At 48.4% G+C, this 16931-nt stretch overlaps 9 protein-coding genes across 9 annotated transcripts; 5 read left to right on the top strand and 4 right to left on the bottom strand.

Annotated features, from left to right (window-relative positions):
* Positions 1 to 238: 238 nt before the first annotated feature.
* On the top strand, positions 239 to 1503 carry K452DRAFT_357209 (uncharacterized protein; the record flags this gene model as incomplete). The annotated part of the gene is made up of 1 exon (XM_033546099.1): positions 239 to 1503. The coding sequence occupies exon 1, from the start codon at positions 250 to 252 to the stop codon at positions 1501 to 1503; it is 1254 nt and encodes a 417-aa protein (XP_033399245.1). The 5' UTR covers positions 239 to 249.
* A 174-nt stretch (positions 1504 to 1677) lies between these two features.
* Positions 1678 to 2753, top strand: K452DRAFT_285590 (uncharacterized protein). The gene has a single exon (XM_033540138.1). It carries the CDS (start codon positions 1830 to 1832, stop codon positions 2694 to 2696), a length of 867 nt encoding a protein of 288 aa, XP_033399246.1. The 5' UTR covers positions 1678 to 1829; the 3' UTR covers positions 2697 to 2753.
* A 1560-nt stretch (positions 2754 to 4313) lies between these two features.
* K452DRAFT_224155 (uncharacterized protein) lies at positions 4314 to 5193 on the bottom strand (the record flags this gene model as incomplete). The annotated part of the gene is made up of 2 exons (XM_033536676.1): positions 4314 to 4712; positions 4774 to 5193. The coding sequence occupies 2 exons, from the start codon at positions 5191 to 5193 to the stop codon at positions 4314 to 4316; spliced, it is 819 nt and encodes a 272-aa protein (XP_033399247.1).
* A 676-nt stretch (positions 5194 to 5869) lies between these two features.
* K452DRAFT_346079 (uncharacterized protein) lies at positions 5870 to 7078 on the bottom strand (the record flags this gene model as incomplete). Its single annotated transcript, XM_033545469.1, has 1 exon — positions 5870 to 7078. Exon 1 carries the CDS (start codon positions 6971 to 6973, stop codon positions 5870 to 5872), a length of 1104 nt encoding a protein of 367 aa, XP_033399248.1. The 5' UTR covers positions 6974 to 7078.
* Positions 7079 to 7707: 629 nt separating this feature from the next.
* On the bottom strand, positions 7708 to 10062 carry K452DRAFT_224609 (uncharacterized protein; the record flags this gene model as incomplete). The annotated part of the gene is made up of 6 exons (XM_033536698.1): positions 7708 to 8264; positions 8316 to 8375; positions 8418 to 8597; positions 8650 to 8724; positions 8978 to 9137; positions 9205 to 10062. Coding segments are annotated over 6 exons (1890 nt in total), but the record flags the coding sequence as incomplete, so codon positions are not given.
* Positions 10063 to 11368: 1306 nt separating this feature from the next.
* K452DRAFT_224862 (uncharacterized protein) lies at positions 11369 to 12112 on the top strand (the record flags this gene model as incomplete). Its single annotated transcript, XM_033536715.1, has 2 exons — positions 11369 to 11829; positions 12001 to 12112. Coding segments are annotated over 2 exons (573 nt in total), but the record flags the coding sequence as incomplete, so codon positions are not given.
* Positions 12113 to 13219: 1107 nt separating this feature from the next.
* On the top strand, positions 13220 to 13465 carry K452DRAFT_198784 (uncharacterized protein; the record flags this gene model as incomplete). Its single annotated transcript, XM_033535999.1, has 2 exons — positions 13220 to 13377; positions 13435 to 13465. Coding segments are annotated over 2 exons (189 nt in total), but the record flags the coding sequence as incomplete, so codon positions are not given.
* A 611-nt stretch (positions 13466 to 14076) lies between these two features.
* Positions 14077 to 15075, top strand: K452DRAFT_296554 (uncharacterized protein; the record flags this gene model as incomplete). Its single annotated transcript, XM_033541924.1, has 1 exon — positions 14077 to 15075. The coding sequence occupies one exon, from the start codon at positions 14077 to 14079 to the stop codon at positions 15073 to 15075; it is 999 nt and encodes a 332-aa protein (XP_033399252.1).
* A 439-nt stretch (positions 15076 to 15514) lies between these two features.
* K452DRAFT_267682 (uncharacterized protein) lies at positions 15515 to 16620 on the bottom strand. Its single transcript, XM_033538852.1, has 2 exons — positions 16234 to 16620; positions 15515 to 16160 (listed from the first exon to the last, which is right to left on the bottom strand). The coding sequence occupies exons 1-2, from the start codon at positions 16499 to 16501 to the stop codon at positions 15703 to 15705; spliced, it is 726 nt and encodes a 241-aa protein (XP_033399253.1). The 5' UTR covers positions 16502 to 16620; the 3' UTR covers positions 15515 to 15702.
* Positions 16621 to 16931: the final 311 nt, after the last annotated feature.

Consider the following 16931-nt stretch of genomic DNA (forward strand, 5'->3'; position numbering starts at 1 on the left):
TGCTTATATCGCCCTCTATCTCACTATACGGTGGATCTTGGTTCGCGGTGATGGACGTTAGTAAATATTCACCGCGGGGGCTGAAAATGCAACCGATTGAAAAAGTCGGTTTTCCGGGTAGTCCCTAGTGGCATCGGCAGTGCTGACTAAGTAAGCCAACGCATTTGACGGGTGAGGCGCTGCTGCCTACCACAACACAATCGTGTCACTACAACCGCAACAAGAGCAAAAGCGACGCCAACAAGAACCATGAGCGCGGCTCTGCACCGGCTTCCAACTGAGCTTGTTGAGTTGACTTGCATACTCGGCGCTTTGAGCAAAGCAGACATCAGCTCCTTACGTCTCGTTTGCCGACAACTGGCTAAGCAGGTGACACCTGCCTTCTTTCAAGTCTATCTCGATACCATCACAACGGATCTGAGCCCAAAAAGTCTATCTCGACTAGAAGAGATTTCGCAGCATGCCCAAGCGAGACAAGCCGTTCGGACATTGGTCATTGATGGCATGCTCAGCCTTCCAACTGAACTGGGAAGCATTGAGTTAGGCCAAAATATTCCGGGACCGTGGCATCGCTCTTCGCAAGGCTTTCTGGAGCCACCGTTTCCGGCAGAGATCGAGAGGCTTTTGCATCATACACTCATCGGCGGTCTACCTAACTGCCGATCTTTTGTTCTTAGCGATAACGACGGCGAAAAGGAGGGCGTGAACATTGACTGGGTTCCTCTATCCGATATCCTTGCTCTTCTTCTACACTGCATCTCCGAATACCGCCTTCCTATCAAATCCTTCGCTATCGACTTCACGATCTTAGAGACAGAGATGATAGACATAACAAGGTTTTCTACAGATGTCTACCGCAGCTCAAGATTTGAAGAAGTCTGGGCCAATCATCTCCAGGACCTATATCTCAACTTCAACGACCTTAGGGATCTTGATAGAGTACAAGACTTTGTAACAACAATAGTTGCAAGAGCAAGAAACCTTCGGAAACTCTCTTTGAACTTTTCCGCTGGCTTTAACGCAGACCTCGTCAATGACCTCCTCTCTTTCAGCCCGGCATGGAGGCCTCCGCTATACTACTTAAGCATTCGACATGTTATATTCAAAGACGTGGATCAATTTCTCGGTTTCCTCTCTCTCTTCCGAGATACTCTACGCTGCTTCTCTTCTCGGCTTCTTGGGCTCAGAACGGGAAGTTGGCGACAAGCTTTACCGGCCTTGACGCAGACCCTACCTCATCTGGACGAGCTCGACATAGGGTCTTTCAGTGAATGTATTCGAATATCCCAACATCGTCTACAACTTAACTACTGCTACTTCTGCCCGATCCGCAACGAGCCTTATCCGGAAGACCTCGAGCTCATTGCAAAAGCTCCTAAAAGAGGAGCGCTGATTACCGGCGTTAAATACAAAGGACGTAGCGTAGATACCGTTCTGGAGCTCTTGGTAAAGACGGGCTACGTTTTCACAAGGGATGGTAAAATATCCTGGTCAGAACAATAAGGAATATGAAAGCTGTCGATGAAAGCCGACACGTTTGCTTGGAACTCTCTTCTTGGTTCCTGTTTTGGGCTAGCTCATCGCTTATCTTCGGCTCAAATCATCACGTGCCTTATCGGCATGTAATTGACAGGGCGTGGCCCCGAACGACGTATTTAACGGCGAAGATCGGACTGTTAAATGCTTTCCCGTGTTACCCTCCGTACTCGTCATTCATTCTTCAAACGTCCTCCAGACAAATGTTTTTCTCATCAAATACCTGCAAAGCAGCAGTCAGGCGCTCAACTTGCAGCCAAATCATTCGCAACTTCAGAACCTCAACCCGGAACATGGCGTCTGGAAGCAAACAGCAGCCAGACTATTCTTCACTAAAGCCGAAGTCGGCACCGAGCCTGGACTGGAAGCCAACAGGACCGATAGACGTCACAAAGCCAGCGAAACCGCATTGGAAGTACGGCGAGGGCGCCAACGACGGGGAGAAGTCTCTGCTACGGAAACACGTTGAGATTGATCCTTTCGCCAAAAATCGCTCCATGTTCCAGAACTACACGCTCCTGATTTCTGGGATCGCACCACGACCGATAGGCCTACTCAGCACTGTTTCCAAAGATGGGACCGCAAATCTCGCGCCGTTCAGCTACTTCCAGGTCGTCGACCATGATCCTCCTGTCTTCGTTGTGGGCTTCAGTGGCCGCGCTGCGAGACCTAAAGACACATTGAAAAACCTCGAAGAGACCGGCGAGTGCACCATCAACACCGTATCCGAGCACATGATCGAAGCGGTCAACGCCTCTTCGCTCGACGCACCGTACGGCATCTCCGAATGGGACGTTTCGGGCTTGCATCAAGCGCCCAGCTCCACCATCAAGCCTGCGAGGGTCCAGGAAGCCGTCTTCTCCGTCGAAGGAAAAGTTTTGAAGATCGTCGACTATGACACCACGAGGCCTTCTGCTGGCGCGCACGGCAGGCTGGCGATTATAGAAGCAACGCGCTTCTGGGTGCAGGAGGATGCGACGGATGATGCTCGAAGCCAGTTTGATCTTGAGGTTCTGCGGCCTGTGGGTCAGCTTGGTGGTGCTTCGTATGCGCGTATTACGGATACGTTTGAGCTGCCGAGGACGAATTGGATTAAGGCTACCGCTAATGATGATCCTACTTTAAATGGGTTGAAGCAAGGCTCAGCGGGGAAACTGTGAGCTTTGTTAGAGGGCCCGGATAATTTGCCCACCCCTTCTAGATATTTTACTCACCCCTTAACTACATGTTAAGTAGAATCTATAATACCTATAGAATACTTCTTAGGTAGTTATAATAGACTATTACACTATAGCTAATAGATACTATATAATTATATAAAAGTAAAAGTATACGAGTACTAGAGTATACTACGAGAGTATAGAGATATAGATATATACGACTACTAGAGTATCTATAAGGGTATAAAAATAATATATTCGAAGGGTATAAAGGTACTTATAAGGGTGTAGAGACCTAAGATCTTAAAGACTAGAAAAAATATTATATAATTCTGTAGATGCTATTACGTAGGGTAGGCAAAATATCTAGAGGGGGTGGGCAAATTATCCGGTGCCTTGTTAGAGAAACCAGTAGACTTTGTCTAGTGTTTGCGATACTGAAAGACTCAAAACGATAGAAATTCTCATGGAAGTTTCGAAGAAGCCCGAAACTTCTAATCGGACAGGGCTAAAGCTCAAAACACCATCTTTTGCAACAGTACGCAATTTGTAGTGATGCTTTATCAATCCTCAGGATAACTTTGCAATGCTTCCTGCAGTCCGCTTAGACATCTCCTCTTGCTTTCGATCATCTGTTTTTGCAACCAAGTTTTTCAACCACTGCATAAAGCCCGTAAACAGGAAGATTTAAGTAAGTGCGAGTACTGGTATGGTAACTGCCCAATACACCCAAAAGTTCTCTTTTCCAGGCGAGAAGCTCTCATCCATAGGTAGAATCGAAGCAATAATTGATGCAGGAACGAAAAGGGTTCCTAATAGCGTGATACGTCCGACAGAGCGGTTGAGGTAGTTGGAAGTCTGTGACTCGCGCAGGGAGACAACTTGGGTGTACCTTAATTGATTATGTTAGTGCAACTCCTCAATAACAGAGACTTGCTAGAAGAAAGAAAGTGAAGTACTCACAGACTCGTCAAGTTCTTAAATAGTTCCCGCTCATGCGCCAGTCCGTCTCTAATATATCGCCACATTTGAGCTTCGCGCTTGCCAACCACTCCGAAGCTGCATGGTTGGTCCGGATCAATCCCCAGATCATGCATGCAGCACTCAGCGTCGCGACGATAAAGTGACAAGTCGGTGATGAGCCGCGTCATGCGCTCAAAGATCCATTCTTCCCAATCCCCACCCCATTGCGATGTATTTTGCCATTGCCCTTGGTCGGTACGTTTGTTTCCCGGGGCAAAAAGTCGCGTACGCAAAGCATGGTAGGCGCGGTGCACGTAGTCGAGGTATGCTGTCCATTTACTGAGCGCAAACTCTCGAACGAAGGGCGTTACAGCTAGTGGCGAGTGCCCTGGGTCATCTTTTCTGAGAGCAAAGTGTTGCAAGATGTCGTTGTGGAGAACGAACTTTGACCAGGAAGGCGGAGCTACCCATTCGTTCATGTCTTTTGATATGTCGACGTGGTCGTTAAGGTCAGGGTAGCGGATGATGCAAGCAACGTTTGGCACTGTAGCCTCCCCGGAAAGCGTTGTCAGGAGGGAAGGGTCTTTGACGCATGGATCGACGAGAAATAGTGCTTTGTTTGATCATCAGCTAAGTTTTGCAGATATGAGAGAACTAGAACATACCTGCCCAACCATCATTCTCTGGGCGGGACCAATACGTCACTTGATTGTCCATTATGGCTACTTTTCCGGGCTCGTCCCACAAATCATTGATGTCCGGTGTATCAATCCCACGTTCAATGTTGAATTTCGCATATGCATTTTGGTTTGAAATCTCGGGAGTCGGCTTCAGCCAGTCTGGACACAGCTTGGGATCCGGATTGTGTTGAGCGGAAAGTCTGGGCATTGTTGTCGGGTAGCGGAGAGCAAATCGTCTCTTCTCACCAGTAGGTCTGACAGCACTTGGATTCTTCATGCCGTCTTCAGTGTTCAATTTGTCGGATAACGGAATTGCTCTCATACAATTGGCATGCGCTGATGCTGAGTCATGATTATAATGGTTTGCAAATACCTAGAAGATATTAAAACGTATCAGCCGTATTTATCATTCAAAGGATGCCAATAGAGCTTACACTGGGGTGTATTTGCAGGCGAGGTCCCAGCAAGCAAATGTGTCTTACCGCCAAATCTTCCACAACGAAGATTCGACGTGCACGCCCATCCCGCATCATCTCTCCGCTATCCAGATACTGCTGTAAGTGCTCGCCATTATGTAAAGCGACCTCTTCAGAAGAGCTGCCAATGAACTCGATCACTGTGACTCGGCAACGCTGCTCGTCGGTTCTACCTTGGCTAGATACGGCAGCTGCGAAGGCCTTGTATTGAAAGTCACGGCCTTGAAAGCTTCGTAGCGCGTACTGTTGAATGAGAGAGTAGTATGCATACGAGGCATCATCCATTTGGGTGATGAAAGGATCCAGTCCAGAATCGCGACGCTTTCCGTCTTTGCGCTGTGGCTCATCGCACACTGTTGTTTGTCCTGGACTGTCCATTACTTCAACTACCATATCACCTTCTGGTGTTGGCTGTTGAGTAACTACATTATCGTCTTCTTTGCCGGCATTGCTACTTGCCTGCGACTCTGTTTGGGAAGTTCTTTCGCTGGTGTGATCGAACGACGAGGTTGATGTAGAAGCAATGTTACAATCAACTGCGTAATCGCTCACTCTTCTTAAGTTCCTGAAGAGCTTATTGCGGTCTTTAAATGTCCGATTACATTTTAAACATGTCTTGGTGTGATTTTCAGTGGGGATCCCGGATTTTCCTCGACCCTCGTCGACTTTGGGAAAATCCCCATACCCGCGGCCCATAATCTGGCCGTTTCTCAGATAATATTGAAGTGTGAGGCAATAAAAGGCTTCTGGATGTTTACGTAGTATTGACGGCTGGGTGAGGAGAGGTTCAACATCGAAATAGGCACTATGTAAGATGACGTGGCCAGCGACAGGGTTATCCTGGTATGGCGGTGAGGCGCGGATACAAGGGCAATGTTCCGGTACATACGTTACTACAGTAACCTTATAACGGTTTCACTCCTGCTGAAACAGTTTTACACTGACGACTTTCCCTTGACAATCCGTAAAGTAGAAGTGAAGATGTGAACACAGCGATATGTGTCAAAATAAGAAGCAAATCTTCGCATCCATGTAAGTCTTACCTAGAATTGCGCTAGAAAGCCCCTTGATCGACTACATTAAACATGACAGGCTCATTTTGCTGTTTAATTTGAATATTTCCACGGCCTCCAGGGCCCGGCCTCCACCTTGCTTTCTTCTCTTGCTCTGATCCCGTCAGCAGTTCCTCCTTCCTTCCGAACATCCAGGAGTGAAAACTTGCTTTTGCCAGTTCCACCTTATATCTCCGCCCACTTAGTAGATTGTTATGCTGAGTGAATTCGTATTCAAACCGCCATGGCTCTCCGGGTAGCAACTCGACAAAATCCTCCTCAACAAACTCGGTCGTCGCACGATCGTCTGAACATCCAAAACACCAGTCAAACTCTACCTCTTCTCCTGTTTCAAGGTCGGTAAAGGTGATAAGCTGATCTATGCTATTTAAACCTCCGCACCATTGCATAGCACCAAAGGGCGTTGACTCCGTTTTCACTGTAATGTGTTCGTCGCATGGAGAAGTGATGTCGACCACGAATTTAAATGGCGGGGTCCCAGAGCGGTGGCAGGTGTCAGGATCCACGCTCAAGACGGCTGAGAAGGTCGGAGGAGGAGGATCATCGTAAACGGCGAAGCGCATAACATCTGGCTCCCGTCGCGCGTGGAGCTTTTGCTGACCCGAATTTTTATGAAGGCAATAACTTTCACCTCTGTCTGGTGAAAACCGCAAGCAATATGTCTTGCCAGCTTGCAAGGTGTCTTTCCAGATCTGCGCTGTAGTGTCGGCAGTGAGGCTAACACAAGCTTGGTAGGGATTCGGGGATGGTCGCAGTTCCACTTCGATCCGTCCTGGGGGCTCTTTTGTCGAGGGGAACTGAACAACCTCTTGCGTAACATCTTCGACAAACTGGAGAAGACCGGACTGTAGGGCTACAGCAATGTCTAGTTCCAGTTTTTTTATAGAGGGTATTTGAGCCGAGACTCGAATCTGCTTTTCGTGGAGGCCATCGCAGAAAAATGAAACAGTCTGTTCCGTCTCTATGGCTTTGAGTTTGAGAACATTCTGTGACAAAAACGTTGGTCGGCGTAATTGCCAGATACTGTGAATAGGATGAGGGTCCTGCTGGAGGCGGAGCGAGATAATTGGAGTTGAAGACGTCATGGCGGAATACGAATGTATAGTGTGGAGGAGGCGTTCGCAGCCGATGGTCGGCTATTTAGATCCATTCAAAGGTGCCGAGGCGCTGCTGCCTGGGCACATTGATGTCATAGCTTATCTACGTGTTGTTTTGTGGGAAAGCCAACATGTTGTGCGGAAACATATCGGGGGCTAAGAGCACAGGCGGCCCGCTGATCTTGTCAGCGACAGCTAAAAAAGTCATTTGGATCCACCTTGTGACTGCTTTCAGCTAAACTTGAACGGCAGGGGTACCGCAATTCTTCAGTCTTTCAGGATAGTGCTATCGGAGTTTACCACGTACGTGCTAATTGTCGACCGGACAGTAATTATGCTAAGTTTGAAATGAGGTACGGCCAAGGATCATACAGGAAGTAAATTATCCCTATTGCGGAATGATTACTCCAGCTACATCTAGAGCCGTGGAAGAGCAGCGGGTATACTGCGCACAAATGGATCGGGATTGATATAAATATATATAAACTCATCTCCTGTATGTGGCTTTCACGCGATCACTATGGTTGTTCTATGAGCCCCGAAACCCGAACTTTTTTGCGGACCAAAGCGGCCACACGACAACGACATCCTTTCATCAGTTGAGCATTGATTCATTTCTTGCTGATTTTAGGGTTTACTTCAAATAGACACGCCACTCGAGATTCGTTCATAATTGATTTGTTTCCCTAAAGAATAATCGACCTTTCACCATTTCCCAGTGTTCATTCAGATGTTCCCCCAAAGCTCTTTTGTGTGACTCGCAATACTGTTTGGATATGCCCCATGCCCAGGGGAGCAGCTTCATGGCTTGCCAGAAGCTGCGCTGTCTTGACGAGGTTTTTGATCTCACGTCCATTAAGGTCCCAACGACCAAGCTCCTCGAAATGTTGCGGCTCGAGTACGCTTTCTCGGTTGGAGAGCTCGGTAAACTGCTTCCAAATCTGGCGCCTTGCCGGTTCTTCCAAGTCTGGGTATTGAATCCTGAGGTGGATTCGGGACTGAAAAGCTGGGTCCATTGAATGCACACGGTTTGTTGTCAAAAACAATACGCCGCGGTAGTATTCCAGGAGCCGCAGGAAGATTGCAACTATGCTGTTGCGGGTGAGACTGTCTGCTCTTCGCTTTTCAAGGAAGACATCGCTTTCATCGAGGAGGACCACGGCATCCCACTTTACAGCGACTTCAAGTATCATGGTCAGTCTCCTTTCAAGATCCTTGGCAGTGCTCCCAAGCTCTGCAACACTGATTGCGTAAAGAGGTTTCCGAATTCTGTCAGCCACTGCCGTGAATAATTAGTTGCACTTTCTCGGTGGTACAAGTCAAAACTCACGGGCTTCTGCTGTGAGAGTCTTTCCAACTCCAGGGCTGCCCTCGAGAAGCATGATGATTCCTTGTCCTAAAAAACAGAATCAGTTAGTTCCAGTAAGTATACGTCTTTCTTCTTGCATTTTCTTGCCTTTTCCTTCAATGACATCATCGAATTGGTTTTTGTTGTGGATTTGGCTCTCTACGAACAATAATATCAATCGTTTGTAATCGCTCGGCAATATTAAGCTTCCAAAGGCATGGTCATTCCATTTAATGTCAGTGATTTTGTCAACATAGAAGCTAGCTATATTGGCTACATTAGCGCTTATAAATAATTTCCCGCTATCTTTACATACCCCATTCCTTAATCTTGAAGCAGTAGCCTCGGACCTGGGGGCTGCACAGGTAAAGAAGATCGTCATGGATGTGTCCTTCTTCTACGACTTGGAGTAAGCAGGGGACTTCTATGTAATAAGGGATGAACAAAGGAAACTTACGCATCGTGCTAGTAATGACAGGAACATCAATCGAGGGCGGGGGGAAGCTGTCAAAATCAAGCGGTGGGAGAATGCGGGAGCCTCCTCCACGAGTCTGAATTCTGTTAGATTCTAGTTTCTCTTTGACTTGTCATATTTAATGGGCGGCATGGAAATAACTAGATAAACTTTCTTACCCCACACCAACGTCCGTCTTGTCTTGGTAGCGGCATCATTGGCTCGTGAATTTGGTCAGAGACATCTAGCCATGATTTTAGCTCGGCACCATCTAGTTGTTGTAGATGTATTGGCTTATTAGGGTTGAAGCTCAGGTAAGCTTCTGAGTCGATCATGATTCTCCCGTCAACCTTGAATAATGTAAGTAACTGCGAAAACATCAACGCATTTGAAGACACGCTTATGCATTCGACTTACCTTTCTTTTGTTGCCCTTGTCCAATTGCGCTAGACCATTGTATTCTCTGTGGCAGTTTCTAATGGTCTGGAGATCTCTGAACCTTTCCCCTCGCTTTTTCAACACAAGTCTCAACCTCTCAATTGAAGGGTGATAATGCGCAGGGAAAACATCGAGACTTGTCACTGTTTTTATTCCTTCGAAATCCCAGATAGTCATCTTTTTTGACTGATATCCGAACGTCTTTTGTCCGTGGTTGATGCACCTCATGTCCAGCTCAAAGTATCTTATTCTCATAGCTGAATGGTAACTCGAATCGACAAGCTGGTATATGCGGTCGTATTCGTCTTCTCGAGTGTAGACGTCAATTCCAGGCTTGAAGATTGTCCATAGCATCTCGAAACTGGTGACTCCATTGCGTTCGTAGTCTTGGCTGACGGAGATCGTATCCTTCAACTCTGATTTGAGAGTCTTTTTCAAAAGTCGAGCATGTGCTATGCGGACAGGGTCTTGTTCGAGAAGAACAAGGTCGTTGAGCTTTTGCCATTCATAAAAAAATGGTTTGAATGGAGATTTGAACACCAATTTTTGTAAATTGGTCTTGATTCCTTCATAGCTTTGGAAAAGCTCTCCCAAGAAACCTTTCAGATATGGGCTCTGGACGACAATTGAATCGAGAACTAATGGGTTGCGATCATTATCGTGGCTCTTCTTCATACGAATAAGCAGAGCGTGTTGTTTGCTTTCTTCTTGTTGCTCTATTGCCAGTGGCAGGTCATATGGTAGCTCCTCGACCCAGTTAATACAACACCGACATTTTTCAGGACCCTCAAATAAGGTTTTGACTGTTGAGTGCTGTCCAATTGTTTTTTGAGAATGTGGTTCGTTCCCCTTGGAGGCTTCCGAACTAGAATCATCATCATCCGAATTCGCGGTTGCCTCTATTTTTGATGAGTGTAGTTTTTCGAGGAGCTCTGCCAGGCTCTTCCCATACTATACAGAGTTAGTCTACTATCATAATCGGGAAACAATAGGCTACTTAATACTTTCGGGGTTTTATCGCTGTTACTTACATCGCTCATGTTGATGAACTTGCTACGCGATGGTGCTATCTTCGCAATTTTTTCAGGGCTGTCATTATTATAACAACTCAAATAACAGCGCAAGTCGTACAGGAATTAGGCAGCCATTTTTCATATGGTTTCCTATTTTTGTCGCACGACTCCTGTGTTACATCCGTAACAGGTCAGTCACTGACCGGAATCTTACTTACCTTGTAATGTAGGACAAGAGCGGTTAAAATAATTGGCTGATAGTTCATCGGAATATTAGATGCCTCAGATAGTTGTACAGAATATTGATTGTCTCGTAGGATAGTGCACCGGCTGTAACTCCTATTGGCTGGTGCTTGACTGGAATCTTACTTTCCTTGCAAGATCCTTGGCGCAGCATCACCCGCCATTGCCATTCAGTTCTTTGTACAACCTCGTAGGCGACAAGTCACATTCTTTGGAAGCCCTCTCCTTTGCAATAACTTCCTTGGATCCTTGCTTTATAACACACTGACGATTTGCCGGAACAGATAAATCACTAGAGCCACCATTGAACTTAGAGCTTGATTTCAAAAATGGATCCTCTAGACGTCCATCCAAGTTATATCAAGTTCTCCGATCGGTTTCCCCCAGTGTACGCTGAACGTTTCAAGATTCTAGAGAGCAAGACAAATAAGGAAGAAATCAAAGAGCTGTGGAGGGGATGGACTTTTCCACTTATCTTTACCGAGAACTTCCACGTCAACTGGGATATCATACTAAACGACACGGGGATCTTCACCATCAAATACGGCGAGCGCTGCAGCGTCAAGCCACGTGAGACAATCTGCCGGCACTACGAAAAAGATGAAACCAGCTATATCTACGAGGCCATTGTCTTCTCGAGGATTGCTTTTCAGATACACATGGAGCATAGTCTGGAAAGTATTTACAACAAGTCAAAACCCAATGCTCTAGGCAATGGGGATCACCTTCCGATAATCGAACGCCGAATTTTCATTGATCGCTATCTTACTCGTCTTCCGGACTCCTGGATACGGGCCGCACTTAAGTATGAGCTCCATGTTTACGAGGATCCTCCAGCAAGTAATGATCGGGGGATGCGACCAGATATTTACAAGCCACTAAGACAAATGCAGAACATACGGCTTATTGCTTTGCTTCCAGTTTCCCCAGACAAGCCCTTCGGGAAGATTCAATGTCTGCTCGGAGAAGAGTCATTCGATTCCTGCCGCCCCTATGAAGCGCTTTCTTATGTCTGGGGAGATCCTATGAAGACTCGACCAATTACGGTCAACGGCAGGCCCCTCGATGTAACCGAAAATTTGGAAGCTGCATTGCGTGAGTTGCGGTTTTCCAATGGCAAGATACGAATTTTGTGGATCGACGCTGTTTGTATCAACCAAGCCGATTCCGAGGAGAAAGGCCATCAGGTCGGAATGATGGATGTTATCTATAAGAAGGCAGAAGAAGTTGTCGTATGGCTTGGAAGAGAATCTAATAAGACTTCAATGTCTCTCGAGCATGCCAGGTTCTTTTCTGGACTACCGATGACTAAAGGCTTACCCCAACATTTCCCTTTCCGCCCTGAGCCGTTTTGCGCTGATTGTGGTGGCCCGCTTTCCAATCGAACAAGGCCTGGTCATTCTGAAAACTTAGAAGCCACCATATCATACCAAAATGCAACAACTTCCGACTTCAATACTGGCATTATATCACCTTCGATCACGTCATCAAACACTCCCAGGTTTCTCCATGATGAAAGAATGTTGTCACTCATCCATTCTTATACTGCGATTTTGAAACGTCCATGGTGGAGACGGATTTGGGTCATTCAAGAATTTGCACTGGCCTCCAAAGTAAACATTCGCTGTGGCTCACATTCGGTTGATTGGCAGAGCTTTCGGTCTGCCCTTTTTCTGCTTGTACGGGTGGGCCAGCGATCGCGAAGGGGCCAAAACTCAACGTGCCCCAACACGCTCCACTCAGCTTATTCTGATTTGACGCAAGCCGCTTTCGCTGCTCTCCCGTTCGCCCTTTTAGCGCATATGGACTCTCTCGCCAGCTCTGCTATCCCATACCAACCAACTTTGCCGAAACTTTTGGCTCTTTCCAGGTTCTTCGAAGCCACAAATCCTCGGGACTATCTCTATGCACTTCGTGGAGTGTTGCCAGAAGGAAGCAAAGGAAGAGACTTGATTGCTCCGGACTATACCGTCCATGCCCGACATATTTTCGTTCGCTTTGCAAGAGAATTTCTGGGCATAAGCCGGACACTGGACATTCTTGGCGCAAGATCTCCTTTCATCTTTGCGCAAAGACCCATGTTTTTACCATCATGGGCCCCTGATTGGTCGGCAAAAGTTGCCATGTGCGACAAATTTACTTGCATAAGCGTGGAGTCCTTCTCCTATTACAAATCAATCGACACCTTCACTCAAAATCTGGGAGGAGGGTCATCTACCTCTTTCCAGAAGCGTTTCGAAACATTTAACCGGAGTAATGACCATCTGTTCAATGCTTCTTTTGATAGAGAGACACCAATCAGGTATCAATTTTCGATTGATGGCGAGATTCTGTATGTCTATGGTCTCCTCATTGATGAGATCATGGAAACCACCGTATGGCCAAGCGGAAATATCCAAAACGCTCATAAAAGATTCATTGACCAATGCAAAAGGATGTGTCGAGTTAAAAAAGATAAGGAATATCGCTACACAGACCATTCGAGAAAAGAAGCATTCTGGAGGACAGTCCTGCTCGATCGTTATTGGGCAAACCTGTCAAGTTCGGACTCGGGGCGCAACGACAGCATCAAAAGGATTCCACAAAGTCCGCTATCAATCTCTCTATATGTTCTCTTTTCCGGTAGAGGGCCGAAGCTCAATACGTTCCCACCGGAAACCGCTGAAGACGAAACAACCCTCCTGGGATGCATGCGTCGAGAGTATTCCGAGAACGGTATGTATAATGGGTGGTCATGCCATAGTATGTACAAACCTATGATGAAAACGAAGGAAGACTATTTCGGTGTATGTCCCGGCCACACTCTACCCGGAGATCGTATTGCAATACTTTTAGGAGGGTCAGTGCCTTTCGTCCTACGACCGTATAGAGAGTATTATGTCATTGTCGGTGAATGGTAAGCCACCCTTACATGACTTGCTTTGCATAAAATACTGAAAATTTTGCTTTTTAGCTACGTCCACGGGATCATGGATGGCGAGGCTGTGGTTCGGAAGCGTCAAGAGGGTGGAACAGATGAGGAGCTTTTCACCAAATTCAGTATTATCTAATTTTTTCGCTGGAGTTGAAGAGGGCATGCTACAATCACTGAAATGTTGAGTCTGGATGGTTGACGTACTACGGGCCAGAAGGGTAGTGACCTGTAAGAATCGCTCAATCTACCCAAAAGAGCACCTTAGCTTGATTGCAACATTTAAGAATTTTAAAAGAAATGGGGAGGCTGGAAGCATTTCCACTTCAACATACAACCGCTCGCTATGGGGATGTGAGTGACAATATCTTCCCTCGAAACTTTAGTAACCGTAGGATGAAAGCCTGAGGCCAGGGTAAGGATGTTGCAACAAATAAGCATCATTTGCAAGCAGACCAATCACACGTTTGATTGCAGATAGATGCTTGTTTTTTTGCAACAGAAACAAGGGTCCCTCGGTATCCGGGGTTGTCACTGCCGACGATGACGCAAGGGTGTTAACATTCATGCACGCCTCTTCTCCGCCGGAGAAATATCCACTTCTGTGCTACAAACCTCGGTCTTCCCGACACCGCGCACAATGTTTCGTCCCAGGTCAAAACACGCTCTCCCAACAGCCACGCCATGCAGTTCCTCACCCTAATCCTCTACTTCATCGCCAGCGTCCACGCCGTCACCGTGCCTCCCAGCAAATGGAACTACACGTACCCCTGGCCGGTGCAGTACTACAACCTAACATCGCAGGAGCAAACGCTGTCAATGGCGTACATGGACGTCAGGCCAAACAGCACCAGCAGCACCAGCTCAGGAAATGATAGCACGATCGTGCTCCTGCACGGCAAGAACTTCTGCGGCGCAACCTGGGAGCGCACAGCGCGCCTGCTCGCAGCCCACGGCTACCGCGTCATCATACCCGACCAGATCGGGTTCTGCAAGTCGTCGAAGCCGCGCGCGTATCAGTTCTCACTGCAGCAGCTGGCGCGCAACACGCGCGACCTGCTGCAGAGGCTCGGCATCACGAGGGCGACGATGCTCGGGCACTCGATGGGGGGGATGCTGGCCGCGCGCTTCGCTCTCGCGTACCCCGACCTCACTGCGCGGCTCGTTCTCACGAACCCGCTTGGGCTGGAGGACTGGGTGGCCTTGGGGGTGCCGTGGCAGAGCATCTCAGCGGGGTATGCGACGGAGCTAGCGAGCAACTTCTCCAGCATCAAGGCGTACCAGCAGAGCACGTACTACGCGGGGACGTGGGACGGGGCGTACGACGAGTGGGTGGCGATGCTGGTGTCGGTGTACGAGCTGGCGGGCGAGGGCGACACGTTCGCGTACGACATGGCGCTGACGACGGATATGGTGCTCACGCAGCCGGTGGTGTATGAGCTGGGGGCACTGAAGATGGCGACGCTGCTGCTGATCGGGCAGGAGGATAATACGGCGATTGGGAAGGCGTGGGCGCCCGAGGAGGTCAAGCCTTTGCTGGGCCATTACGACGTTTTGGGGAAGCAGACCGCGGACAGGATTCCTGGAGCTACGTTGGTGGAGTTTGAGGGGCTGGGCCATGCGCCCCAGATTCAGGACCCCGAGGCTTATCATGCTGCGCTTTTGGAGTGGCTTGGAAAGTAAGAGCTGGGGAAGGCTGACGACCGTTTTGCGGCGGCGCCGGAGAGACTGCCTAAGGTAGATCTACAAGGTGGTACTGTTAATCCAGACATGCGTAGTGCTGAACACGAAAACAACGTGCTGTTAAAACGTGGGAAAGCTGACGTTAGGTAGCTGACCGCTAAAAGACATGTCAACGACTTGCATCTAACGTCCGTCACCGTGAAGCGAGATGGTGATAAGTGTACGGAGTAGAAGAAGAGACCCAGTTAAGGTGTGTAGAGTCTGCGTGCTCTAAGAGCTTTTCACCTATACCTAGGACTCAGGCTGAGAGCTAGGCAAGGAGTACTCTGTAGGGGCTGCTTGTATCGTCTCCTGTCTCGCTATACGGTGGATTTCGGTTCGCGATGACGGACGTTATTGTCTACAAACAAAGCACTTCGGAGAGGTAGATGTATTAATTCCTGCGGATTCTTTCCTCTTCTACAGGATGATTATGCCTCTTGGTATGGTTGGTCTAAACTGCTGATCAAGAAGAGTTCGAAGTCCGCTATGTTATCAGACGTGCTTCCAGCTCCTGCAGCCAAACCAGGATCCGCTTTGCCACCATTGACCTCTTTTGAGCGCCAGCAGCCCGAGCCGCAGGTGTGATTAAAGGTTTTTCTTCCCCGACCTTTTCATAGCCTGCACTAAAGCAAAAGCCCTTGTCGTCTCCCTGCCACTCTGCACGAGCAGCGCAAGCGGAATCACAATCCAAAACGCATTCATGAGGACATAATAACACCAAAAGTACGCCAGCTCGGGCCGACAATGCACCAGCTCCGCGACGAGCTGGTCAAAGGAGCACGTCGCGAAGTAGAGCACATCGCCGTACAGCTGGCCGAGGCTAACGACAGTCTGCAACCAGTGGCGCAGCGGGTGGTCGGCGACGACGCAGTAGGCGCAGAGGAAGGACAGCGGGCCCCAGAAGATGGCGGTGATGGTTTCCATGCACACGACGAACGAGTCCTGCGTCAGGTAGCGCGAGTCGGAGAGGGAGTACTCTTTCCAGAGCTGGGCGAAAATGTGGCCGAGGCTGCCGAGGTGGTGCGCGTTGTAGGCGAAGTAGCCTGGGTTATGGTTAGCTGCTGACGACGCAAAAGATGAATCTGTCGGGTCTTGGCCACAGAGAGGTTCCCACACCTTCGAAGAAGAAGTGGATGAATCCACAGAGAATGAACCACAGCGCGATTGCTGTTTCAGTGTTGGATACGCCCGGCCGCTTCGTCTGGATCAGGAGGTACGTCGGCAAGAGAATGGCTGCGCAGCCTGTGGCGAAGATGGCCAAGAGAGCCGGTGTCGAGAGAGAGTTCGTGACGTAGCTAGGTATCACAACGCCGAGGGGGTAGTATGGATGGAGAGGGCTGGACGCATTGACCGTGGCTGAGAGGACAGCATGCTCGGGAACCATTTTGGCGACAATCGGACACTGAAGTTTGCCGTGCGGAAGAAAATAAAGAAGAACACAAACAGAGTGCGATTTGGAGGAAAGATAGAGAAGCAGCTACTTTGTAGGTAAGTTGTGTGACGGCGGCCTCTGTAACAATGCCCGGGACGCATCCTTCCGGGTCGGCTCATTCATCAGATCATTTTCGGGGGCCGCGGAGCCCGGGCCACGCAAGACGGGAAAAGTAAATCCTGGTGACTGTTTTATTTTTCGCGACGCAGCAAAGTCTGTTCTTACCGCACAGGTGACTGTGCAATGCGCAATGTGAGCATAGTGCTATGTGCTTGGATGATGCGTCGTGTTTTGGAAGGTCGATCAACTATTGCACATCATTGTACACGACTGAAGCCGTTGTTCTTCAACAACACCATAGGTCAGGTCCCTGAATGCAGCG

The sequence above is a fragment of the Aplosporella prunicola genome (genome assembly GCF_010093885.1).
Source record: "Aplosporella prunicola CBS 121167 unplaced genomic scaffold K452scaffold_8, whole genome shotgun sequence".
Taxonomy (NCBI): Eukaryota; Fungi; Ascomycota; class Dothideomycetes; order Botryosphaeriales; family Aplosporellaceae; genus Aplosporella; species Aplosporella prunicola.

What these genes read in the sequence shown, in the direction of transcription:
- K452DRAFT_285590 (XM_033540138.1), top strand. Translation starts at nt 1,830, where the DNA reads ATGGCGTCTGGAAGCAAACAGCAGCCAGACTATTCTTCACTAAAGCCG.
- K452DRAFT_267682 (XM_033538852.1), bottom strand. Translation starts at nt 16,501, where the DNA reads ATGGTTCCCGAGCATGCTGTCCTCTCAGCCACGGTCAATGCGTCCAGC. An exon ending in CATCCACTTCTTCTTCGAAG is followed by an intron (nt 16,161 to 16,233) that starts GTGTGGGAACCT and finishes ACCATAACCCAG; the next exon opens with GCTACTTCGCCTACAACGCG.